This window comes from Hemitrygon akajei, chromosome 14 (assembly GCF_048418815.1).
Source record: "Hemitrygon akajei chromosome 14, sHemAka1.3, whole genome shotgun sequence".
NCBI classification, from domain to species: domain Eukaryota; kingdom Metazoa; phylum Chordata; class Chondrichthyes; order Myliobatiformes; family Dasyatidae; genus Hemitrygon; species Hemitrygon akajei.
The window spans coordinates 93,049,144-93,072,988 of NC_133137.1; the positions used below are offsets into that span (position 1 = coordinate 93,049,144).

A 23,845-nucleotide genomic window follows, 5' to 3' on the forward strand; every position below is an offset into this window, starting at 1 on the left:
CTTTATTTTCTAAAAATTCACCAAAAGTTTTGAATGTAACAAGCACAATGAAGGTTAACCAATGAAGGGAAAGTATTAATCAATTATATATTGTCAGCTTCTACAAAATTAATATTGTGCTAAAAGAAAGGATCTACTGCTTTGCCAGCATATTTGACAAAAAACTCTTCTTCGGCTTCCAGCCAAGTACAGGTATTGATTTTAACTGACATTTAAGGGATGCCATCTTCAAGTATGATGCCTAAGAGAGTTTATTCATTAACTTTGCGCTGCTTCTAAACATGTTTCTGGCTATCTACACACAACTTGTCCAACTTCAGTAGAAACAAAACCTCACTGGATCCTCCATACAAACGCTATGGATGAGAGAGCATATGTAATGTAGAATTGTGTTAAGAACTTACTTTCCAAGCACTGCAACCAAGACTGACAAAAGTAACCAATTTCAAATAAGGAACAGAAAATGAGGGATTTTGGAATTGAGGGAAAAAAAGTGGAGAAGTGAGTACAGCAGTTTCATTAAACACGAGTTTTTGAACTGGGCCACAGTAGAGCAAACTGTTTAAGGCACTTGCACATTCAAAGGGCACCTCTCCTTTAACAACTACATCATCAAACATGTATTTTGGCAGAAAAACACTAAATAATTATGGTACGGTAATGCATTCAAGAAATGTTAATACCCAACTATAGTCATCAGCTGCTCATTGCCAAAGAAACAGAAGCTTGGATTAAGAGGAAGAGAGGTGTACGGATAATAAACACCACAAAAATAGACCCAAAAGGGTAATTCTGTATACATTATTTGCTTTCTCATTATGCTGAGATAAGAAAGAGTGGTTACTTTCTTTGTAAAACCAAAATAAACAGAGAATGTTAATTATGTGGTACTAACAAATTAAAACTCATGCCTTTATCACCAGGAATTAGGTTTAAAAGCAATCAGATATCCAAATTAGGGAAGATTTTCAATCAAAAAAACCTGTGAAATGAGAAGCAGCAAGCACAGATTTAAAAGCAAAAGGAGCAAAATTAATAATTGCACTGGAAAATGGCCAGATTGGTATTTGGTGAATGTACTGACACCAATGGATTCATTGCTGAAAGGCAAATTATGACTGATAAACTTGTAATACCATTCCAGTGTACAGGACCAACACTTCATCTGGCGCATGTAATGTTGCAACAAATTGGGTGACCTCCCCCACCCAGCCCCAGGGCTCTGTGCTGAACCCATTGCTGTACATTCTGCTCACACATCACTGCACAAACACCCTCGTAATTCACCAATTCACTGTCTAATTCACCAATGCCACACCAGAGTGATTTAGGTGCAGGTAACTAGGGATAGAAATAACTACCGTAGATGTCGGATTATAAGCCGCTACTTTTTTCCCACATTTTGAACAGCTTTGAACTCTGCGGCCTTTAATACGGTGTGGCTAATGCATGGTTTTTTTTCATGCCGCCAAAAACATTTTGCCTCGTAACAGTAGACCAATAAAATTGATGAGTAGTTCACAGAGGTCCAATGAAATTGTACGATAAATCAAGCGCACTTTCACAATTAAATTATTGTAAATCAGTCATTTGTACTCACCCTCATCAACATGGAAAACACTCGAAGAAAAGCATTGTGCTGCCTTTATGGCAGTTATTTAGTTTATAATATTTTCGCTTAGTAATTCATTTTCTAGTTAAAGTTAGAAGTGTTTTAACTATATTTGTTTTCTGTACTACATCGCGGGATGCTATGACGTCACACCCGGTTTCGCCGCGTCTTGTGGGAAAAATGCCAGTTTGCGATAAACGGGAAGGCGGGGGGGAGCGGTGGAGCGGCATTGGATCTGAGCGAACGCTGCTTTTAAGTTAAAGGCGATCAATAACTTTTCCTGGTAGGCTGCAGTATATATATTTTTTACCAGTCGTTAGGAGATATTGGAATGTTGTTCAGTAAAAAAAGTATACGCAACGTATATTTAAAAGTAGCCGCGTTACAGGCACGGTTCGAAAAAAAGCATTTGCAATATGTATTTGTTTATGTTACCATATGGATTTAATTAAAAGTTAAAAAATCCTCACGTGTAATATCTTTCTGTGTAAATATCTCATATTACAACGTGGGACACCTGCGGCCGAAAATCCGGTGCGGCCTGTACAAGTAAAAAATTGATTTTCTTTCTAAAATTAGAGCCAGCGGCTTTTAATCAGGTGCGCTCTGTAGTCCGGAATCTACGGTAGCTACCAATTGTGCCCATGTACAGTGAATGTGTATATCCATTTAGATTACAATTACAAATTCATGAAGTAGTACAATAAACTTCAGTCTTCCACAGATTCACTTTTTTAAAGTTTCTAGATACTTTAAACAATAATTGCCAATTATTTTCCATCAAATGCAAATATAGTAAAAATCAAATTTCAATCCATTATGTATAAGTATATTTATTACTTATAGCTCATGAATACTCACATTTTGAAATTCTACTAATAGAGTCCTTATGAAATAGTCATTTCTTGCCTGTTCCTCCTCCTGGAAGGACAAGGGGGAAAAAAATCTATCAATGGAGACCAATTAATTTATGTTATTACTCTATAATTGCAAAAAACACCTATATAAATGCAAGAACTCACTGGGTTTCACTCTTTTGATAGAGCTGAACACTATTGCTATAATTTCAATTTACGGCACCAAGGCAGAGTACTAAAACAATGATACTTTCCACCACTTGAATACCTTATCATGTCTATGCCAGCTTCCAGAAGATCAATTCTTTTAATCTCATTCCTCTCTCCTTTCTCTGCATCTGTGCAATTTATCCTGTCTCACGTCCTTCCCATTTGATTCTTTCTGTAATTAAGGGATGTGGGAGGAAACCAAAACACCTGAGCAATGTGTACAAAATCCTCACAACAAGGTCAGGATCAAGCTCAGGTCTCCGAGCTATGAGGCAACCGCACTAACTGTTGTGCCGCAGTGCTGTCCTAACGTACACCAACTTGACAAATTTGGATCATGAAAAAGAGGGGATGAATAATTAGAAATTGATGAATTTTGAACACTAAATGCCATTGCAAACCAGTTGAAGAGAATGCTGTCTCTATGCTATGACTTTTATGTCCTATAATAATAATAAAAGTGAAGCAGCAAACATTGCATAAATTATTGCCCAATTTTTTAATCTTGGAAATTAGGCAACTCTGATGAGGTTAATGACCATTCTGTTGAACAAGTCACTAACTTCTTAAATTAAGATAATACGGCAGCAATTCTTTTGATTTAATTTACAATTCTATGACTTGTTCAGCTGATTCAGAGGGAATGAATAACTATCCAATCTGAGATTGGAATCAACGATGTTGATAGCCAGTAGTATCCTTGAAAGGAATCTGTGAATCAGTTGTGCTTTTCACAGAGTGGCATCTTTCAGGAATGCTTTTCTCCCCCAGTTTACAAATTATGATATCCATTCAATAAATCAGTATATTAGAACTTGAACTTAAATTCTGGTCAGAGTTAAGAAATGTATCTCCCATACTACTGTTATGCCATGTGCACTCAAGATTTTGTCCAACTGCAAAGAAACACTTTGTTTTTATTAATGTCACACCAAGTAGGGCAGCACAGTAGCATAGTGGTTAGCACAACGCTTTACAGTACCGGCGACCCGGGTTAAATTCCCGTTGCTGCCTGTAGGAAGTTGTTACATTCTTCCTGTGACAGCATTACTCCCGGTTTACTCCCCCACCACCCCCATATGGTTGGTCGGTTAATCGGTCATTGTAAATTGTCCCGTGATTAGGCTAGGATTAAGTTGAAGATCTGCTGAACGGAATGGCTCAAAGGGCTAGAATAAATAGACCGTATCTGAATAAAAAAAATTTTTAAAGCCTGAAAACGAACACAAGACTCGGTTCTAAAAACACAGGCCCTTTGGCCTATCACATCTATGCTGATCTTTTTGTCCATCTATACGTAATCTTTTGAATGTGCATTAAGGTGCAGTTAAACTTAGTAATAAACAGTCAACAGAAATTAAAACTTATTTCTGATCTACACTACGGTGTAGAAATTCACTGAGATCAAGCTATCTCTAACCAATCAAAATATAGGCAGACCAATAAATGATAATAGACCCACTTCCCACTCAAATAAACCCATTCAAGATACACATTAATGATTTTAAAATAAAGATAAATTCAATTAGCTTATTTAAATACTGCAGTGAATTGCGTGTAGTGGAATTGCCGCATCATTGATTAAAATCTATCCTACACCCCAACTACACAGTTAAACCACACTCACCATTGATCATAGGCTGACAATCTTAAGCCTGCACGTTATGGATGTTAAATGTCATGTAATGTGCTCACAACAGATCCTGCATCACCATAAAGTCTCGGCTGTTCACCATTGCAGCCTTTTGATGAACTGCTCAAGGAAAAAGTGAGGAAATTGGAGCCCAAATGGGGTACAAGTTAGAGTGAATTTAAAGTAAATGATAGCAGGTGGAGCAAAATGTGAAGCAACCTACTAAAGCAGGAGGAATAGAAAAGCTCAATGTCACAGCAAAACTACCATGAATCTTCTTTTTATATTGATTAACCTGGATAGAAACAAAGAAAAGCAGACTCTTGTCTGAAAAAGATTTTGGTAGTCCAATTAGCAAATGTAACACTATGATAACACCCCCCCCCACCCCCCAGCACTCAAACACTAGATTCAAGTGCAGCAAAATACTCACACAAGTAATCTGAAAGTCTCCAAAATTGAGAGGACCATCCCCATATAATGGCCAGTAACGTTCACATTTTTTCTGTGGAAGAAGCAGCAACTAGAATTATGAAGAGACATTTTTAATATATTAACTGACTTAATGCCACAAATGAAATTAGACAGAAAAACTTACCCTTCCCATTTCAAACTCACGGCAAGCCATGATAATTATCTAGAAATAGAAAATAGTAAAATATCTGATAATTTATTTAAAAGGCAGGCCAAGAAAAGGTTACAATACAGAAGGCCATTCCACTTGTTGAAGGAAACTGTATAACTTATCCAACATTGCAACTTTGCTTTAAAAGCCTTGCCAGATTGTTTCAATTTTATACCTTGAACAATAAAGTAAACCACTTGACTTCTCCATCGTACTTACGTTTCCAAAAAACTTCTGGGATCTGGACAGCTATTTATTGCGTACTGCTTGTAAACTGTTATAGATTTCTGAACTGAGTTAAATGTTGGTGGTTGAAGAATTTGCCCATCAAGATCTTCTAGCAAATGACATAGTTGAAATGAACAAGTGGGTCCAAGAACAAACCCCATAGTAATGGAGCAAGTAACTACACTTTGAACTTTGTACCAGTTATTTGAACATTAATAATAAACATGAAGATTAATTAAAATCCCATTCAGAATCTGATCATCAACAATGACATTTACTAATTGCAGGTACAAGCTAATACCCTATTCTTAGCCCCTGAGATTTAAAAGGGAGGCTGTAATTTTTTAAAAATTCCACAAAATACTCCTCATTCAAATAAAGATCTCAAATTCATGAACTTATCAGTTTCATCAACAGCCTTATGTTCTGCTGTTATAAGACTATTGAATGGTTCCCTAGTATGATAAGATGCATTCTTGACCTCACAACCTATCTTATTAATCTGCCACCTTATTGTTTATCTGCCCTACACTGTCTCTGAAGCTTTTATACTTCCACCTGCATTCTCTTATTGTTTGATCTTATTCCACTACAACGCGCCATGTAATGATTTGATCTGGATGAACAATATACAAGAATTTCACTTTCAGAATAGGTGACGATAAGAAACAATTCCAAAAAAATCATTATCATCCAAGTACAAAAACAGTTACTCAGACAAGTTAAATCGCACAAGTCATTCTCTTGTTTCATATCTCCCAATGCAAAGCACAAAATAAACTAACATACTATAAAATTGAGCTGACTGCATATGAGACAATTTTTGCAATATTTTGATTGTACTCAGCATCACAAAATGCTGGCAGTACTTGGGAGTTCAAGCAGCATCAGTGGACAGGGAAATAGTGTGCATGAAGTCTCACCTGAATAAATTAAACAAAGGAGAGAAGTCAAAGATGTTTATAAGATCATGAGAGGCACAAATAAGATTAATAGCCACATTCTTCTCCACAGGAAAGGGAAGTGCTTTGAAAGAGACCCAAGGGGTCACACAGTGGGTGGTGTATACACTCAGGGGCTACTTTATTAGGTACACTTTCTAGTAACGGACAGGACCCCCATTTGCCCACAGAACAGCCTGAATTCTTCATGACATGGACGCAACAAGGTGCTGACAACATTCTTTGGAGATTCTAGTTGATGTTGACAGGAAAGCATCAAGCAGTTGTTGCAGATTTGTCAGCTGTATATCCCAAAGGTAATTACTGGATTGAGATGTGGTGACTGTGGAGGCCACTGGAGAACACTGTTCTGTTTCTGGAGCCAGTTTGAGATGCCTGCTTTGTGACGTGGTGTATTGTCCTACTGGAAGTAGCCATTAGAAAATGGGTAGATGGTGGCCATAAAAAGATGCACATGGTCAGCAAAAGCACTCCAGTAAGCTGTGGCATTTAAACCATGCTCAATTGGTATCAAGGGGCCTAACGTGTACCGAGAAAACATTCCACACACCATTACATCACCACCAAGGCAGGTTGGATCCACAGATTCATGTTGTTTACACCCAATTCTGACCCCATCAACTGCATGTTGCAGCAGAAATCGAGATTTGTCAGACCAGGTGACGCTCTTCCATTCTTCAACTGTCAAGTTTTAGTGAGCCTGTGCCAACTGTAGTCTCAGTTTCCTGTTCTTAATGACAGGATTGGAACTCAGTGTGGTCATCTGCTGCTATAGTCCATCCACTTTGAGATTTAAAGTGTTCTGCATTCAGAGGCATCTTTCTCCACACCACTGTTGTACCTCGTAGTTTTGAGTTACCGTTGCCTTCATGTCAGCTAGAACCAGTTCTCTTCTGACCTCTCTCATTAACAAAGCATTTTCATCCACGGAACTGCCACTCACTGGATGATTTTTTTTTTTTTTTTTTTTGCACCATTCTACATAAATTCCAGAGGCTATTGTGTGTGAAAACTCAGGAGATCAGCAGTTGCTGAGATACTCAAACCATCCTGTCTGGAACTAACAATCTTTCCATGTTCCAAGTCACTGAGATCACATTTCTTCCCCTTTCTGAAGTTTGGTCTGAACCTCTTGACCATTTCTGAATGTTTTATGCATCGAGTTGCTGCCACGTGATTGGTTGATTAGATATTTACATTAACAAGGTCTAAAGGTATAATAGCTACTGGTGAGGTAGCCACTTTGTGTCAATGGAATACGCTGCTAGAAGAAGCAATTGAGACTTCGAGACTGTTACAATCAGGATTGGTATATGGATGCAAAACATTTAGGCTATGGGCAAAACAAAGCCTTACAGAATTAGCTCATATAGGCAGCTTGGTTGATACGAATAAGTTGGGCTGAAAGAGCTATTTTCTGTGTTGTATAGCTTTAAGACTCTATAAATGGGAGAAAGGAATGGAGTTCTCACAGGAAGCAAAGTGGGAGGAGGTACAACCAGAACAATTAAGAACATGCATCTTTTCCAACAACTTCACACACACCATTCAAAGTTGTTACCAGTAAGACTATGAAAAATGGGACTACTTACTGCAACTTTATATTCCCAGATCATCCTCCAAAAGTCAAGGACAGAATTTGCTAGTGGACCCTGCGTTGCAATATAGGACTTTGGCCCATAAACTCCCTACAAACATAATTAGAATGCACATTGATCAATTTAAAATGTTTCCAAAACAGTTCATCTTCTACCTCATTAAGATAATCATTCTAAATAAGCTCCTATAACAAAAAGGATCGTTATTATTCAGTACAATTACGAAGTGCTCAAGTCTAATCTGAATCAAAGCAATGGATTTTGTTTACTGAATTTTAGTTCTTAAAAAGAATGGCAGCAATTTGAAATAATGCATGTAGCCTTAAACATTACCTCAAATTTTAATTCTGCATGCTTATAAAACTGTTTCTATTCACCTCATCTTCTTCCTTCAGAAAAAGTCATAATGCGTCATTCTTAATTATTCAGCCCTGACCAGGTTAGAGATTTTATTCAGAGGACTATTAATGTGGTTATTCAGTTATCTTGAAGAACCAACATCTCACACACAGCTCTTAGGACTGTTTTCTCACCCCATCATTCTCGCCTCAGCAAAACTTCATCTTCACTCAGTGGTGGTTTCTTTTACTTTGCTCTATTCCTTTTGGTGGTCTTATTCTGAAATAGTACCCTGCTCCCTATTCTGCTTTGTTCAAAGTTAAATTAGATCTGAAAGGCAGTGAAAGAAAGGGCAGATTCAATGTCATAACTAGAATTTCTTACTATAGATGGCAAGAAACTTGGAGTGAGCAAAGTATACTTGTGGATGAAGGAGGCAGTGCAGTTTATCTGACCCACCCAAAAAGAAACAGCTATGCCTAGTCCAAATCCATAACAAAGGAGTGCAAAACAAATAGAATCCAAGAAGCCTCTCTCAGCTTCGCACTTTAGATATGCAGGCATAATTATAAAGCTGAGTATCATTTCCACAATAAGATTATGGAGTTCGAGATAATCCTACTTTCATATTGATAGTTTCTCCAGCTAATTTTTGTGTAGTCACTGAATTAGAGCACAGCACAGGGCCTTCAATCATCCATTTACAACAATCATGCACTAATCTCACTGAAGGAGAGTATTAAAATAAAGAATGGTGTTTAGGAATCTAACTTCAGGCAACACAGGGGGAGGCTGTGAACACAGGGCTAAGGATATTGTATTTAAATGTGCACAGTACATGTAAAATGTAGTTAAATTTGCAGGACAGATTGAAATTGGAGGGCACAAGGTCATTGTCATCTTGGCAATATGGCCGAAAGAGAATCCGTGTTGAGCATTACACATTCAAGTTTTCACATCCTATCAAAAAGATTGCTGGGTGGATAAGGGGGAAAAGGGCAATAAAGATGCACTATTAGCAAAAAATGAAAGATCAGTAGTAAGGAGTGATAAAGGATCAGAAGATGAAGAATCTTTGCATGCAGAGATGAGGTACCACAAAAGGTAAGAATACCTTATGGGAGTTGCATATAGCCTTCAAATAGTAGGCAGGATGTGGGGTACAAAATACAACAGGAAGCAGAAAAGATGTGAGAAAGTCAAGGTTTCAGGAGACCTCATCATGTGAGTAGGCAGCAGCTGGGGCGGGGTGGAATCAGACTGGCAGTTGACCATAAGAATAGGAATTTGTGGAACGTTTACAAGATGGTTTTTTTAGGACAGCTTGTAGAAACTGAATTTGGTATTGTCTGATGAGGCAGAGAGCTTAAAGTAAAGGAACAGATAGAATTGAATTGAATTGACTTTATTACTTACATCTTTCACATACATGAGTAAAAATCTTTACATCTCCATCTACTTTGCAATGTGCAGTTTATAGTCATTTATATGTACAACAGGACAGTCAATATAACAGAAATACAATTGTATCAGCAGTCTATCATATCTGATGTGACTATCAGCTACTTGAACAATAAATGCAAAGGAAACTTCAGAAATTAGCAGAATACTGTAAAGTTGGAATGGAACTCACAACACAGCCGTCATATGAGGCACCATTTTAGGAGACAGAAGCTGACTAAAGTTGATTGGAAGGGAACCCTAGTAAGGAATGAATTTCTGAGAGACCCAGCAGAATTTCATCCCAAGGAATCGGTACCACACACTGAGGGAAGGGCAAAGCAACCATAACTGGAAAGGGAAGTCAGGACAACATAAAAGCAAAAGAGAAGGCATACAATATAGCAAAGATTAGTTGGAAGCCTTTAAAAGCCACTGCACAACTAAAAAAACTAAAAGTGAGAAGGTGAAATGAGGGTAAATAGACAAGATGATTCCAAAAGTATTCTTTTTAAAGATACATAATAAGGTAAGAGGGCGGCAAAAGTGGGATTAAACCACTTAGTCAAGGAGCAGAGATGTGTGCAGTGGCCACTACCAAGAAGGTACGAGGGTTAGCTGAAAGGCCCGAAGGTAGATAGACACCTGGACTTAGATATCTACACCTAGAGTTCTGAAAAGTGGTAGGTGAAGAGATTGCAGAGGCATTAGTAGTGATCTGGAGTCAGGGAGGGTCCCAGAAGATGAGAAAAATCACAAGTATGTCACTGCTGTTTAAGGAGGGAGGAAGGCGAAAGCCAGAAAACTATAGGCCAGTTAGCTTGACCTTGGAGTCTGGTACGATTTTAGAGTCTATTATTAAGGATGAAGTTTTACAGTACAAGTATATACAGTAAAATAGGGTGAAGTCAGTACAGGTTCATTAAGGTGAGAGCTTGCCTGATAAATAACCTTTAGTTCTTTGAGAAGTAGCAAGCAGATTAGATAAAGGAGAGCCAGTGTATGTACTTACTAGAATTTTCAGTATGCCTTTGACAAGGTGCTAGACATGTGGTTAATGAACAAGTTAAGAGCCATGACGTTAGAGATAAGATATTAGCATGGACAGAAGATAGGCTGACTGGCAGAAGGCAGAAAGAGGGAATGGAAGGGGGCCTTTTCAGAATAGCTGCCAGTGAAGAGTGGAATTTAGCAAGGGTCTGTGTTGGGACGGCAACATTTCATTTTATACATTAATGAACTGAATGAAGGAGCTGGTGACAAGAGGGGTGGATGAACTGACAGCATCAGAGATGCAAAGGGGCTTAGGGTTCCTAACACAGAATTTCCTAAAGATTAACTGGTAAATTGAGTCAATAGCAACTAAGGCAAATACTCTGAAAGCATTCATGTCAAAAAACTAGAATATAAAAGCCAAGATAAGCTGCCGAGGCGTTATAAAGTCAGACTGCATTGGAAATATTGAACAATTCCGGGTCCCATTTCCAAGGAAAGACGTATGGCTATTGAGAGGTATCAAAGTAGGCCCACAAGAATAATCCTACATGAAAAATGTTGAGGAGTGTTTGATGTCACTTGCTTTGTATTCAGGGAGTTCAGAAGGATAAGAGGGGAATCTTATAGAATACTTTAGGCCTCAAGAGTAGATGTGGAGAGAATATTTCCATAAGTAGGAGAGCTTAGGATCCAACGGCACAGCCTCGGAATAAAAGGGATGTTTCTTTAAAACTGAGATTGAAAGGAATTTCTTCAACCAAAAGCTGGTGAATCTATGGTATTTGATGCCAGAAGGCTTTGAAGGCAAAAATCACTGGGTGTATTTAAATCAGAGACTGATAAATTCTTGATAGGTAAAGGGATAAAGGATTCCAAGGAGAATGAAGTTAGAAGTTTGCGAAGAATCAGCATGCTATCTAAAACTATGACAAACCTCTATAAGTGCACAGTGGAGAGCATCCTGACCAACACCCAGGAATGGAAAAGCCTACAACAAGTGGAGGATACAACCCAGCCCATCACAGGTAGCGCCCTCCCCATTATTTAGCACACCTACAAGGAGTGCTGTCGCAGGAAAGCAATTTTCCATGTCAAGAACCCCCACTATCCAGGCCACATGCTCTTCTTGCTGCTACCATCGGGAAGGAGGTACAGGAGCCTTACATCCCACACCACCAGGTTTAAGAACAATTATTACCTTTCAACCACCAGGCTCTGAACCAGTATGAATAACTTCACTTGCCTCAACTGTGAACTGACTCCACAATTTATGGACTTGCTCTCAAGGACTCTACAGCTTATTCTCAGTTATTATTTATTTAATCTTATTATTTGTATTTGCAGAGTTTCTTTTCTTTTGCATATTGGTTGTCAGACTTTGTGCATAGTTTTAACAGATTTTATTTTAATTCTTTGTTCTACTGTGAATGCCTGCAAGACCATGAGTCTCACAATGATATATGATGACATACATGTACTTTGATAATAAAAATTATTTGAGCTTTGAATGGGACCATGTAAAGAAAAATCAGCCGTGACTGAATGGTGGAGCAGACAATGGATCTTATGGTCTTACTCTCCCCCACAGATGTTACCACCATATAAAAATCCTTTAAAGACAATGTGACTAGCACATGGATTTTCAAAAATAACAGGGATATTAAAAAATATCAAAAATTGCTTCTGATTTAAACTTGAAGATAAAATAAGTGAGTGAATATACAATTTTCTAAGTGCTTGATGCAAGGCTAAGAGAACCAATGCTCATTAAGAACAAAGTGCTATGATGCCACTGGTGCAAAAAGAGGAAACAATTCTATTGAGGGGAAGCCAGCATGAGGTTTTGGTCCCAAAGGTCAGTAAAAAAATATTAAAAATTCTTCTTCAGTGCTGTCATTTCTTGCCTGGCAAACCACAGTAGTTAAATAAAAGTCACAACTTCATTGTTAGTTTGCATCACACTGGAGCTACTTTTTCTCAATCAGAAAGAAATGCTTCTATTTGCAAACACGGGAAATGAATAAACATGCTTCAAAGACAAAGCACAAATAAATACAGTGGATTCCAGTTAATTGGAGCATTGGTTAAACAGGGCAGCTGCTTGCTTAAGACAACTCTCAAGAAACAAAAGCTAGTTTAAAAAATAGCCAGGATCCCATTTGCTTATTTGGGGCACTTTGCCACTTAATTAACATTAGTGTCTAATGGCCATTTGACATGCACACAACTGAAGCTAGTCTCAGTAGTGTGCATGTCATTTGGCAACACACCGTGCTTAGAGCAGTTTTTAAATAATGTCGCTTACATGTGTTGTGTTCAAAAAGCAGTGATTTCTGTCACTGATAGTTGGGAAGTAATAAGCAGTAAGACAAGTCAAAACTGTTTTGCTCACTGCAGTTTCAAGCATCCAGGCTTGGAGATGTCAGAAACAGCCGGGAGTGAAAACAAAACTATTTCGCTTCTTCAAAAGTTGGGCACTACGAAGAATTAAGGTGTCTTGAATGTTACAATGAAAACAAAGATTTGGAGGATGCAACTGTCAAAAACATTGCTTAAAGGCTGTCCATTATCTGCACTAGGTGCCTGCACTGATGTTGTTTATTTATAGTCAAACAAAAGAACATGATGGTGTACAATGGATTAGTTTCTCCATCGATAAATATTAGGATCTAATACAGCTTTATAGTACTGTCAACAACACACACAAAATGCTGGTAGAACACAGCAGGCCAGGCAGCATCGATAGGGAGAAGCACTGTCGATGCTGCCTGGCCTGCTGTATTCTACCAGCATTTTGTGTGTGTTGTTTGAATTTCCAGCATCTGCAGATTTCCTCATGTTTGCTCTTTATAGTACTGTAGTAGTTCCGACAGCATTCTAATTTGTTCTGCATTTCATTTAAATACATCATTTGTTACTCAGTTAAACAGTTGTTTGTCTTGTTTATACCTTTCTAACCGTTTCCATGAAACTTTGGCTAACTGGGTCAGCTGCTTAATAGAGCCAAATGTACTAGTCACAAAAGTGTCCCAATTAACTAGAATCCACTATACACTGATTAAAAATCCTTTCAAATTTCACTATCAATCAGACTTTAAAATTTTAACCACTAAATACTATGAAATATAAACAATCATTACCTTAATAAAATTTGCATTAATATAATCTGAATCCTGTTCTGTAAGTTTCAATGCAAGTTTCACCCTGCTATGGTCAACTGTGGTGTGAGAGGGAAAAGGAAAGACATTTTACATATGTAACATACTGCATACCGCTTACTGAGAACTTAATAATACAAATAAGTAGTTCATACAATTGAACTGTGAGGCGTTGACTAGAATATAGCAGTGAGATGTCAGAAATTATAGTGACACTAGTTTATACTAAAACAGAAATAACAGATAGACTTGAAATACAACCACAAAAGCATTGCAACAATGTGATATTTTTAGCAAGCAGAAACACAGGTTAAAAGCAACCGGGGAAGATTCTAACACTTTAACCAAAAGCATTTTACAAGAACTATAAAATATTAATCAAATTGAATTAAGTTAATACAAAGTAAATTTGCAGTATTTTCCATACTTACACCAAGTTATGCCAAGATTTTAGATTAGAAAACAATGGGTCATGGAACCAGTTAGCAGTAATTCAATTTAAAAAACTATCACCCTCCTCCAATCCTCACCTAAATTAACACATACAATTAAATGTTTTAAAGAATAGACAGAAGCCACACCAAGAGTTTGAACAGAATTGCCTTGAGCAGAAAGTTGGTTTCTGGTTTAACAGAATCTGGCTGCAGAGCACAAATGAGACCAGGTACATGGCGAGATCCTGGAAAATATAAGCTAACTCTCTAATCTTCATAGCCATCTCTCAAAGACAGACATCAAGGATGAAATCTGTTATCATATCAAGCAGATACTGACATAGTGACCACTTAGAGCAGGGGTTCCCAATCTTTTTTATATGCCATGGACCAATACCATTAAGCAAGCGGTCCATGGATCCCAGGTTAGAATCACTTGGGTTTGAGTGACGCTTTTGCTCTCTTTCTCATTCGTGCCTCCCCAACTCCTTTTTCTCGTCTCCTCCACACCAACTGCCACTACACCAGCCTTCACCCTCTTCTCTCTGATCCATGCATCCCCACAAGCTGCTTGCTCACATCCAGGGTGAGACCAACCCACGTGCACATTTTCCCATCACCAAGCTTCCCACCCTTCAAACCTTCCAGTACCAACTGCGACTCCCCAAGCACCAGTTCTCCACCCATACACAAGTTCAAGGAATACGACCAGGAACGTAGAGTCAGAGTATATTCAGCAGAGTAACAGATCCTTTGGTCCAACCTGCCCGTGCTGAACAAGATGCTCATTGAGGTAGGCCTAAATCTATCAAAACATTCTTATCCATACAATTGTCTAAATGTCTTAAGCATTTTAATTGTACCTGCTTCTACAACTTCCTTTGGCAGTTCAAACTATGTAACCACCAATCTTTGTGTGAAAATGTCAGCCCCCACCTCCCCCACCCCCCAGGTCCTCTTTAAATCCCTTCCTCTCACTTTAAACCTATATCCTCTAGTTTTATGCTCCCCTATCTAGGATAAAGACCTTACCTACGTGTATCATGATTTTATATACCATTGAAGTCACCCTCAACATCTTGCACCCCAGATATAAAAGCATCAGCCTATGCAATCTCTCCTTATAACTCAGGCCCTCCAGTTCCCAGAAACCACCTTGGGAATACTTTCTGCACCCTTTGTAGCTTAAGAAATTTTTCCTCTAGCTAGTTAACAAGAAATACACAATTGTAGTCTCACCAACATCTTATACAACTCAATTAATTGACTGACTGATGAAAGTACACCTGTGGAAAACCTTCTTCACTATTTATGTCACCACTTTCCTGGAACTCTGGACTTGTACCCCTTGGTCTCCGTTCTTCACTCGCCGGGGTTTACCATTTACTATGCAAGTCCTGCTCAGGTTTAACTTTCCAAAATACAACACTTCACCATTCAGCTGCCCACTGGTCCAGTTGATCTAGGCCCTGTCATAATCTTAGAATTTTTTTCTACCATTGATAATACCGCTACTTTTGGTGTGGTTCTCAAACTTAGACTATCATCCAAATCATTAATATAGGTGACAAGCATAAATGAACACAGCACTAATACCTGTGGCACACCACTCGTCACAGACCTCCAATCTGAAAAATCAGCTGTCTACCACGACCTCAATTCCTTCCACTAAGTGAATTTTGTATCCAATGACTAATGCGCCTTAGATCCCATGTGTTACCTTCCAGACTATTCTACCACACTTCCCTGCTTTCCCACCATTTACTTTCTTCAAACATTTTATCTCTTAAATTGGTGAGAGGTCAGCAACCAAAAATCTTTATTCTCCTTTTCTCTTCAGAGACTCTGGCCACCTTGCTGAGTATCTCCAGTACTTTGAGAATTCTGTTTTCAAACTGAAAAACAGTCTCCCTAAAGATATATTAGATTCATAAGGAGTAAACTGATGGGGTTATGGACAGGGTGGTCAATCAAATAAGGCCAGATACGCCAGTTTAAAGTATTGAATGTGATGTAACATGTAATATAGTAAAATGACAATAATCAACTTCATTTTACAAAATATATTAAAGCAATATTAATACTAGCACTTTCAAAGCACAAAATGTTAGTCACTCTTAAATTTCAAATGTAAAACTGAAAACTTACATGGCAAGATATCTTTATATCTGTTCTTTTTAACATTTTCTTCCTTTTCTCCAGTAATTGTTGGATAGATCTTTTCAGTTCTATACTTAGTTGACAGTCTTCTGAGACGCTGTTTAATACACAAAATATACTCTTTAATGGTTGACCATCCAAACAAATTCTGACAGAAACATGTCTATTAGTAATACATCACATTAAATGTCGCTAGAAATTCCCAGAACATGGAACAATTGCTCAATTTATACATGGAAAAATAACTATAAATAAATTTTGTTCTCAAATTATATAGTAGAATTCTGGCTTAACAAACCTCTCCTGCTACTTCTGTATATATTTTATTGTAATTCCTCAAAAACAAGTATTTCTTTTGTAGTAGAATTTCTTGCTATCTTTTAAAAGTTCACCTAAAATATGGTGGACTCCGGTCAAGTGGGCCATCGGTTAAACTGGGGTAGCTGCTTACTTGGAACAACACTTAAAAGAACAAAAACTAATCGAGAAAGTAGCCGGGATGCTGCTTTCTGGTGCAGTATGCTTCTTAACTAGGTTAACAGACTGTTGCTAAACAGTTTCTAACTAGCATCAGTTGCGTGCACTCACATTGCTGTTAGACCTGACTCTATTCTTATAGCAAACAGCTTTTAAATAGCATCAGTTGTGTGTGTGTTTCTGCTCAAAAAGGCAGTGATTCACTGATAGTTGATGAGAAATAAGCAGTAAGACAATTCTGAACCGTTTTCCCCTCACTGCAGTTTCAAGCATTGAGGCTTGGAGATGCCAGAAGCAGCCTGGAGTGGAAATGAAACAATTTCACTACCTCAACTACAGAGAATTTGAAGGTAACAATAATCATCTTTAATGTTACAATGAAAATGAACATTTGGAGGACGTCATTGTCAAAAGCATTCTACGAAGGCAGTCCATTTTCTGCACTGATTTTGTTCATTTACAGTCAATCAAAAGAGCATACCAGTGTACACTGGATAAATTTCTCTGTTGATAACTGTTAGGAACTAATAGTTTTATAGTACTGTAGCAGTATTGGTAGTGTTCTAATTTGTTCTGCATTTCATTTAAATACACAATTTGTTACTCAGTTACACAGTAGTGTGTCTCTTTTATGCCTTTTTAACTATTTCCTTGAAACGTCGGCTAATTGGGCAGCTGCTTAATTGGGCCAAAATATACTGGTCCTGATATGTCCCAATTAACCAGAATCCACTGCAGTACCAGAATTGTGCAGAGTTCCGAGATTATTGAAGCTATTGGTGAACCATAATGCAAAATAAGGCTCACATGAGATGTGGGCATACTGGCAAGACATTTTAGTGACAATCCTTATTTGCCTTTTAAACCACTTCAGAAAACATTTAAAAGCTAATTATAGTGTTATGGAGCAACAATATAACCAAAAGATTAACTAGCTCTGGGAACACAAGCAAACCTTAAAGGACTTTCGTGACAATGCTGGTTTCTTTGACATTGTGATGAATACATCACAAATAAAATATGCAAGTTTAATTTCTCAAAAAGCCTTTATGAGATTTGAATGTGCTTCTCTATATCATTCATCCAGGGTTCTGAATTACATCTAATTTGACTAGTTTATCTCTTCCGAATGGCATAATAATGAAGAAAAAGGATGTGCTTGAATAGACTCAATACATACATTATTGCAATGAACACCAAATCCAGGTGGCCATACACCAGTGCACTAACAAACCACAGAAGTCCAAGGATCTACATCCATTCTTCCAAAGAACCACCTTATTGATTCCCCAGTTTATTCTTGCTCAGATACCTAAGTGACGTGATAGAACATTTGGGAAATAGCAAAAATTATTGATTTTTCCCCTTCCCCACATTACCAACTTTTTTCAAAAGTACAATTGTGTAAAGCAGCAAGTTACCGTTAACACAACAACAAGTACAACTGTTGCTGCTGTATACATTTTAAAATGGCACAGCAAGATCTTGAATCCTCAACAGTAGATTACCCGCCCCCGCCCCCCCCCCCCCCATTGCCATGGTCGTGAACAATGGCCCAAGTTTTCACTCCATCAGGTCAATTCCAAAACTAGTATCACTCAAGCACTTGGTAGGAAGTGTTCAAATTAGGATTGAACACCACAACAATGGGCCCTTTTAGCTCACCTTTTCCATGCTGGCCATGATGCTCATCTATACTTACTCCATTTGCCTACAATAGGCCCATATCCCCCTTGACTTTTCCTATTCACCATCTCTCTAAATGTCTTTTAGGAATTGTAATTTTATTTACCTCTACCGCCTTCTCTGGCAAATCATTCTAGATATCCACCACCCTCTGAATGATAAATTTCCTCCTCAGATCTTTAAAAATTTCCCCTTCCTACAATGTAGTGACCAGAATTGTACACAATACACCAAGCGCTGCCTAACCAATGCTTTGAAATTTGCAAAACATGTGAACCTTATTCTCAATGCCTCAGCCTACAAAGCCAAGCATATCAAATGCCTTCTCAACTACCCCAGTCGCCACTTCGAGGGAGCTATGGACACACCACATGGTCAGTCCACATATCACTCTTATGGTCCCTACAATTTACTAGACCTGCAAGAATTACCTTATATCTGTCTGAATTAAATCTGTCGCCAATCTGCCTAATTTTCTAGGTGATCTATGTCCCACTTTATCCTTAGGCAACCTATTGCGCTATTACGTGTTGTCTGTAGACTAATTAATTAGATCACGTACATTCTCATCCAAGTCAAAACAGAAGGTCCCATCAACTTCTGTGGTACAATTGTTACAAACAGAATCAGAAAAAGACACTCATCCAACAGCAATTTTCTTAGTTACTTCCACAAACTCCCTAGCTTTCCAAATGAACATTAAATTCTGTCCCTCCGACTCTTCTGCCACAACTTTACTGTCACAGATGCAAGGCTGACTAGCCTATAGTTTCAAAGCTTGTCCCCAAATCCTTTTTGGAACAAGGGGACTACATCAATAGCTAATGTGGAAATTTCACCCAATGGGATGGGTGAGAGACCCATGACAAACTGAATTATAAAGGAGGTGTTACTCTTAGAATGCTTCAGGATTCAGATCAGATCGTTACAATCTCACTCCAAGCACTCTGGCTGGATAATCTGCGGATCTAAACCTCCGCAAGAATTACACCCTTGACACAATTCTCAAGGGACATGCAAATCTACAAGACAATTTACTGCTCAATTGCACAGTGTAAAAGTTGCTACTGCAACATCTGATACTCTTATGTATACAGACATGGAATGTGGGCACTCAGCCAAAGGAATGATAAATAACAAGTCAACAGCTCTCTGGAACCACACCAGGCAATCTAGCGCATCACGCTGAAATCCTGTTTAGTTGACTCACATATATTAGAACATTTACAGTTTCATGTTGCAAAGCCAATGCATGAACGAATCTAGAAAATGAAGGAAGCAGCTGGAGTGAGGACATATGCACAAATATAGCATAGGCAGCACAAGGGTCAAGCTTCCTCTTGGACCAAGCAAATTTAACACTTCCTCATGCCTAATGAATGCTTAATGAAGATCAATTTTACTTTGTAAGAAATTACAGGATCACAATCTATCCACAATGACTATTACAAAACTAGAATTAAATTCCAGTTTCTCAAAAATACGAGACAAATCTCAACAAAAGCAAATGTTACCAACTTTTAAATCTTACTAATGTATGATACAATAACTGGACCTGCAATGCAAACTGAATCTTAAGCAAGTTAAAATAAAGTGGGCAGAATCTCAAAATTATTCTGTATCACAAAAAAAAATGGTTAAACTAGCAGCTTGGCAAAATCAAATTCAATTTATTTCCCTGCTTGGAAGACAATTAACATTAACAAAACTGTGGCAAATATCCCAAAGAACTCTGCAGAATGAAATTTCTAGTAAGAATGTAAATGTTCTTCTATCGATTTAATGCCCATTCTATATCAAAATTCCCAGGAGCCAGTTTTTTTTAAAGAAAAACATAGAAGGCTCATGTCCAGCAGTCAATTAAAGTCACACAACTGAGTTCAGCTTTGCAAGTGCAGTAATTATGAAAGCATCATGAGATAGACACAGAATGAGACATAACTGACTGCTCCTCACCACAGGTGTAGATAATTAACACAATTCAGACCATGGCTACTTGATCATTCAAGTGGGAATAATAGATAACTCCACCTTGCAATTAACGTAATTTAAACTAAAAATTATACTTAAAATATGAAAATGCACAAGATGCTGGAGGGAGGAACTCACCAAGTCAGGCAACATCTATGGATTCCATTGGATCAACCACACAAGTGTTTTTTTTAAAAATACTAATTCATTAGATATCCTTTTTTTTAAATTTCTGCAAACTGTTTATTAAATTGAAAGATTCACTGCCCAAACACTTGAATGTAGTTCTTACACAATGATCAATACTGATAAGACCTCCACTTTAGGTGAAATTGAACTTCACAGAATCCAGCTATTCCAAAGGCAACAGTTTGCCACATGATCTCTAAATATTGTATAGCATCACACAGGAAAACACTACAAGCACAATGGCAGACATCAATTTGCTTGTATCAGTACTGAAGTTTGTAATGATGGGTGCATCAAGATAAACTCAAAATTATTTTACGATTAGGGTCATTTTGGTGATCCTATAATAAAACAAGCTAGAGAAGTTTCAAAAGTTCTTTCATAATAATTTATGGTAGCTTTCAACCAATCTTAGTTTATCCCAGAACATCCCCAACCACAGCATTTCAATTACATCACCTTTTAAATTTTTGACTCTGATGACAATATTGAATGTCCTCAACACATGAACTCTCACCATCAGTTTCAACATTTATCCAAATGCCCTATCAACCAGTTATTCACTTTGTCTGCAAGAAGTTATTTGTCTCTCCAATGCTTTATTTCAGTGTATATATATTTTTTTAAATGTCCAATGTAAAATCTATTGCCAATGAACCATTCTGCCTCTGATAATGCTAATTTTAGACCAAATGCTATCTCACTGATTCTAAAGAGAATCAATGCAGGAGTTAAATAACTTACCACTTACTGTTTGAAGAGCTAAAATAATTTCATCTCTCACAAGCCATCACAGGTGGTAGCTGGCCTTTGTATTCTTTTGCTTTTCTAGTTTTTATATGCAATAAATAATTAATCCAGTATTTAAAGCATCCGTGTACTCTGCCTCAAATAGCCTATTGTTTTGATGTGGCCAAAACCTGCATGTCCTCCCTCCTGCTAACTCCTAAACTAGAGCTTTCACTTGAACTACACTTCTATTGGTTGATTTTGAGACTCAAATTCCCCGTACACCTTGTTAACTTACAAACCATATATTCTAGTTCTAATAGCAATCTGTAAAAAATATTAGGCAATTCTTCTCCTCAGTAAAAACTGACACAGCAGTCTGCTGAGAACAATTGCTGTAGGTGTGGGGGAAGTTTCCAGAGTTTAACTGGGTTTGGAGGCAGAGAAAGGGGGTTTCTGTGTTCTTGTGCTCAAATCAAAACGTGACTGCTGCCTACCTAAGTTGCAAGAAATTTTAACCCAAAATTCAAAAAGCAATTCTTGAGCTCCAGATGAGCAATATGTTAAGTGGAGAAATTAATAACACACAATCAACCCAAAAGTAAACTAGTTGGGGATCAAATACAGATATTAAAGTTTCTTTCCTCTGTAACCTTATTGGACTATTCTCCTTTTCCTTGGGGACCAAAACCACAAAATAATTAGCCCAATTTTGAGCCAGGAAAAATGGTGATATTATTATTCTTCATCGTACTAAACCAGCAACAGCAAACACACCAATCAGACGGCTTTCTCCTCCATAGGATGTGCTGTCCTTGAACTGAAATAAAATAATTGCAACAACATGAAGTTTAGCTATTTACCAGCTCCATAGCAGAAGCGTATGAAAATGCTTAAGGATGGTAAATCTAGACTGGGTTTATTCTCAAGTGATATTTGCTTATTAACACTAAACAATCACCAAAATCTGCATTTTACAAGTGTGAAAACTCATTCCCTTAGAAAACTAGTATAGCATGTCTTTCTTTATGGTTCTCTTAATGTTATATTGGATTCTGTTTTAGTATATAAATTTACATTTCCAGTGATATACTTTCTGGGTTAGACACTGCATAAACCAGTGCAGAATCTTTAGCCTGATTCATTGAAGAGCTTTGCTGTTTTCTTCGGTCTGTTCGCCAGATCACAAGCAAAGTGGGATTAGAGTAAATCTGCATTTCACAGCCTGTGAAAACTTGACAGATAGCTGTCAGTGAAGTACACAACCCCTATCCCTTCATGGCTGATTTGGATATCTGTATCTTTAATCTGCAGTTTGAAATTTGTATCCTGCACCCAAAATTATCAGATGCCTAGCAAGAAAGGATCTACTGTTTCAGCAGCTTGCCCAGCTCTTCCTAAACACAAGAGATCCCACAGATGAAAAAAAATTCAGAAAAACATACATAAAATGCGCAGGGACTCAGCAGGTCAGGCAGCATCTACAGAAATGGATAAACAGTCAATGTTTTGGGCTGGGACCCTTCATCAGGACTTGCTAATGAGTATATATGGCTGGATTCCAAAGCACAAGAGATTCATGTTATTTTGAGAATTAATCAACAGACAGGAAATGCGAATGAATGCCTCTTTTTCCTGGTGCTAGAGACTAGTGGGGTGTCAATGGGATCTGGAAAAGACAACTAAATGTACATCTACATGAATGCAAGCAACAGAAGATAGGAGGGACAAAAGGGAATGTGAACTGAGACCCAGGAATACTTCAATGTAATTGAGAGAAATTGGGTGAGTGAACAAATGTATACCACAAAGCTCTAAAATTGAAAGAACATCAGTCGATAGCCCTGCATTTATTCACCTTAAGCTGTATAGCACAGGAGCGTAGGTTCCCAACCTAAGGTCCACAGACCCCTCAATTAAAGGTAAGGTTCTGTGGCATAAAAAAAATGGTTGGGAACCCCTGCTGTATAGTGATGGACTGCCAAACAGAAGGCTCAAGGCACTGTAGGCAAGCATTTAAGGAGCATAGGTATCTGCACTAGGTGGTAACTGCAGCCACGAAATTAAATGGTGCTTACTTCTGGGGAGAGCAGCAATGGTAAATTTACAGAAAATACTGAAGAGCAGAGACATAACATTGTCTACAAAGACCCATATAGTCAAGTCTATGGTATTTCCAATTGTGATGTATGGCTGTGAGAGCTGTACTATTAGTAACACTGAATACAAAAGAATTGACACCTTTGAATCCAGCATCCAAGTTCGCTGGACAGCAAGAAGATCCAACAAGTCAATACTTGAAGAAATACAGCCAGACTGCACCCTTGGAGGCTTGACTGTGAGACAAAAGCTCAAATATTTTGGCCACATCATGAGAAGACAGGATTCCTTGGAGAAGACTCTCTCATGTTAGGTCAAACTGAAGGTAAAAGGAGAGGACGACAGAGGCCACGATGGATAGATAATATTACTCAAACAATGCGCATGACCTTGGGGGATCTTAGAGAAGCAGTTTCCAACAAAAAGGTTTGATGTGCAGGA

At 37.9% G+C, this 23,845-nt stretch overlaps 1 protein-coding gene across 5 annotated transcripts in view; it reads right to left on the reverse strand.

The window, feature by feature from the left end:
* Positions 1 to 23,845, reverse strand: part of LOC140738785 (tyrosine-protein phosphatase non-receptor type 12-like) — a 112,641-nt gene that overhangs the window by 43,538 nt on the left and 45,258 nt on the right. For all 5 annotated transcript variants that reach the window (XM_073066618.1, XM_073066615.1, XM_073066617.1 and 2 more), the window contains exons 2-7: positions 16,241 to 16,349; positions 13,641 to 13,717; positions 7,720 to 7,815; positions 4,911 to 4,949; positions 4,746 to 4,817; positions 2,474 to 2,533 (exon numbers count right to left, since the gene is read on the reverse strand). In XM_073066618.1, the coding sequence (XP_072922719.1) occupies positions 2,474 to 2,533; positions 4,746 to 4,817; positions 4,911 to 4,949; positions 7,720 to 7,815; positions 13,641 to 13,717; positions 16,241 to 16,349 (453 nt within the window). The remainder of the gene's footprint in view (positions 1 to 2,473; positions 2,534 to 4,745; positions 4,818 to 4,910; positions 4,950 to 7,719; positions 7,816 to 13,640; positions 13,718 to 16,240; positions 16,350 to 23,845) is intronic.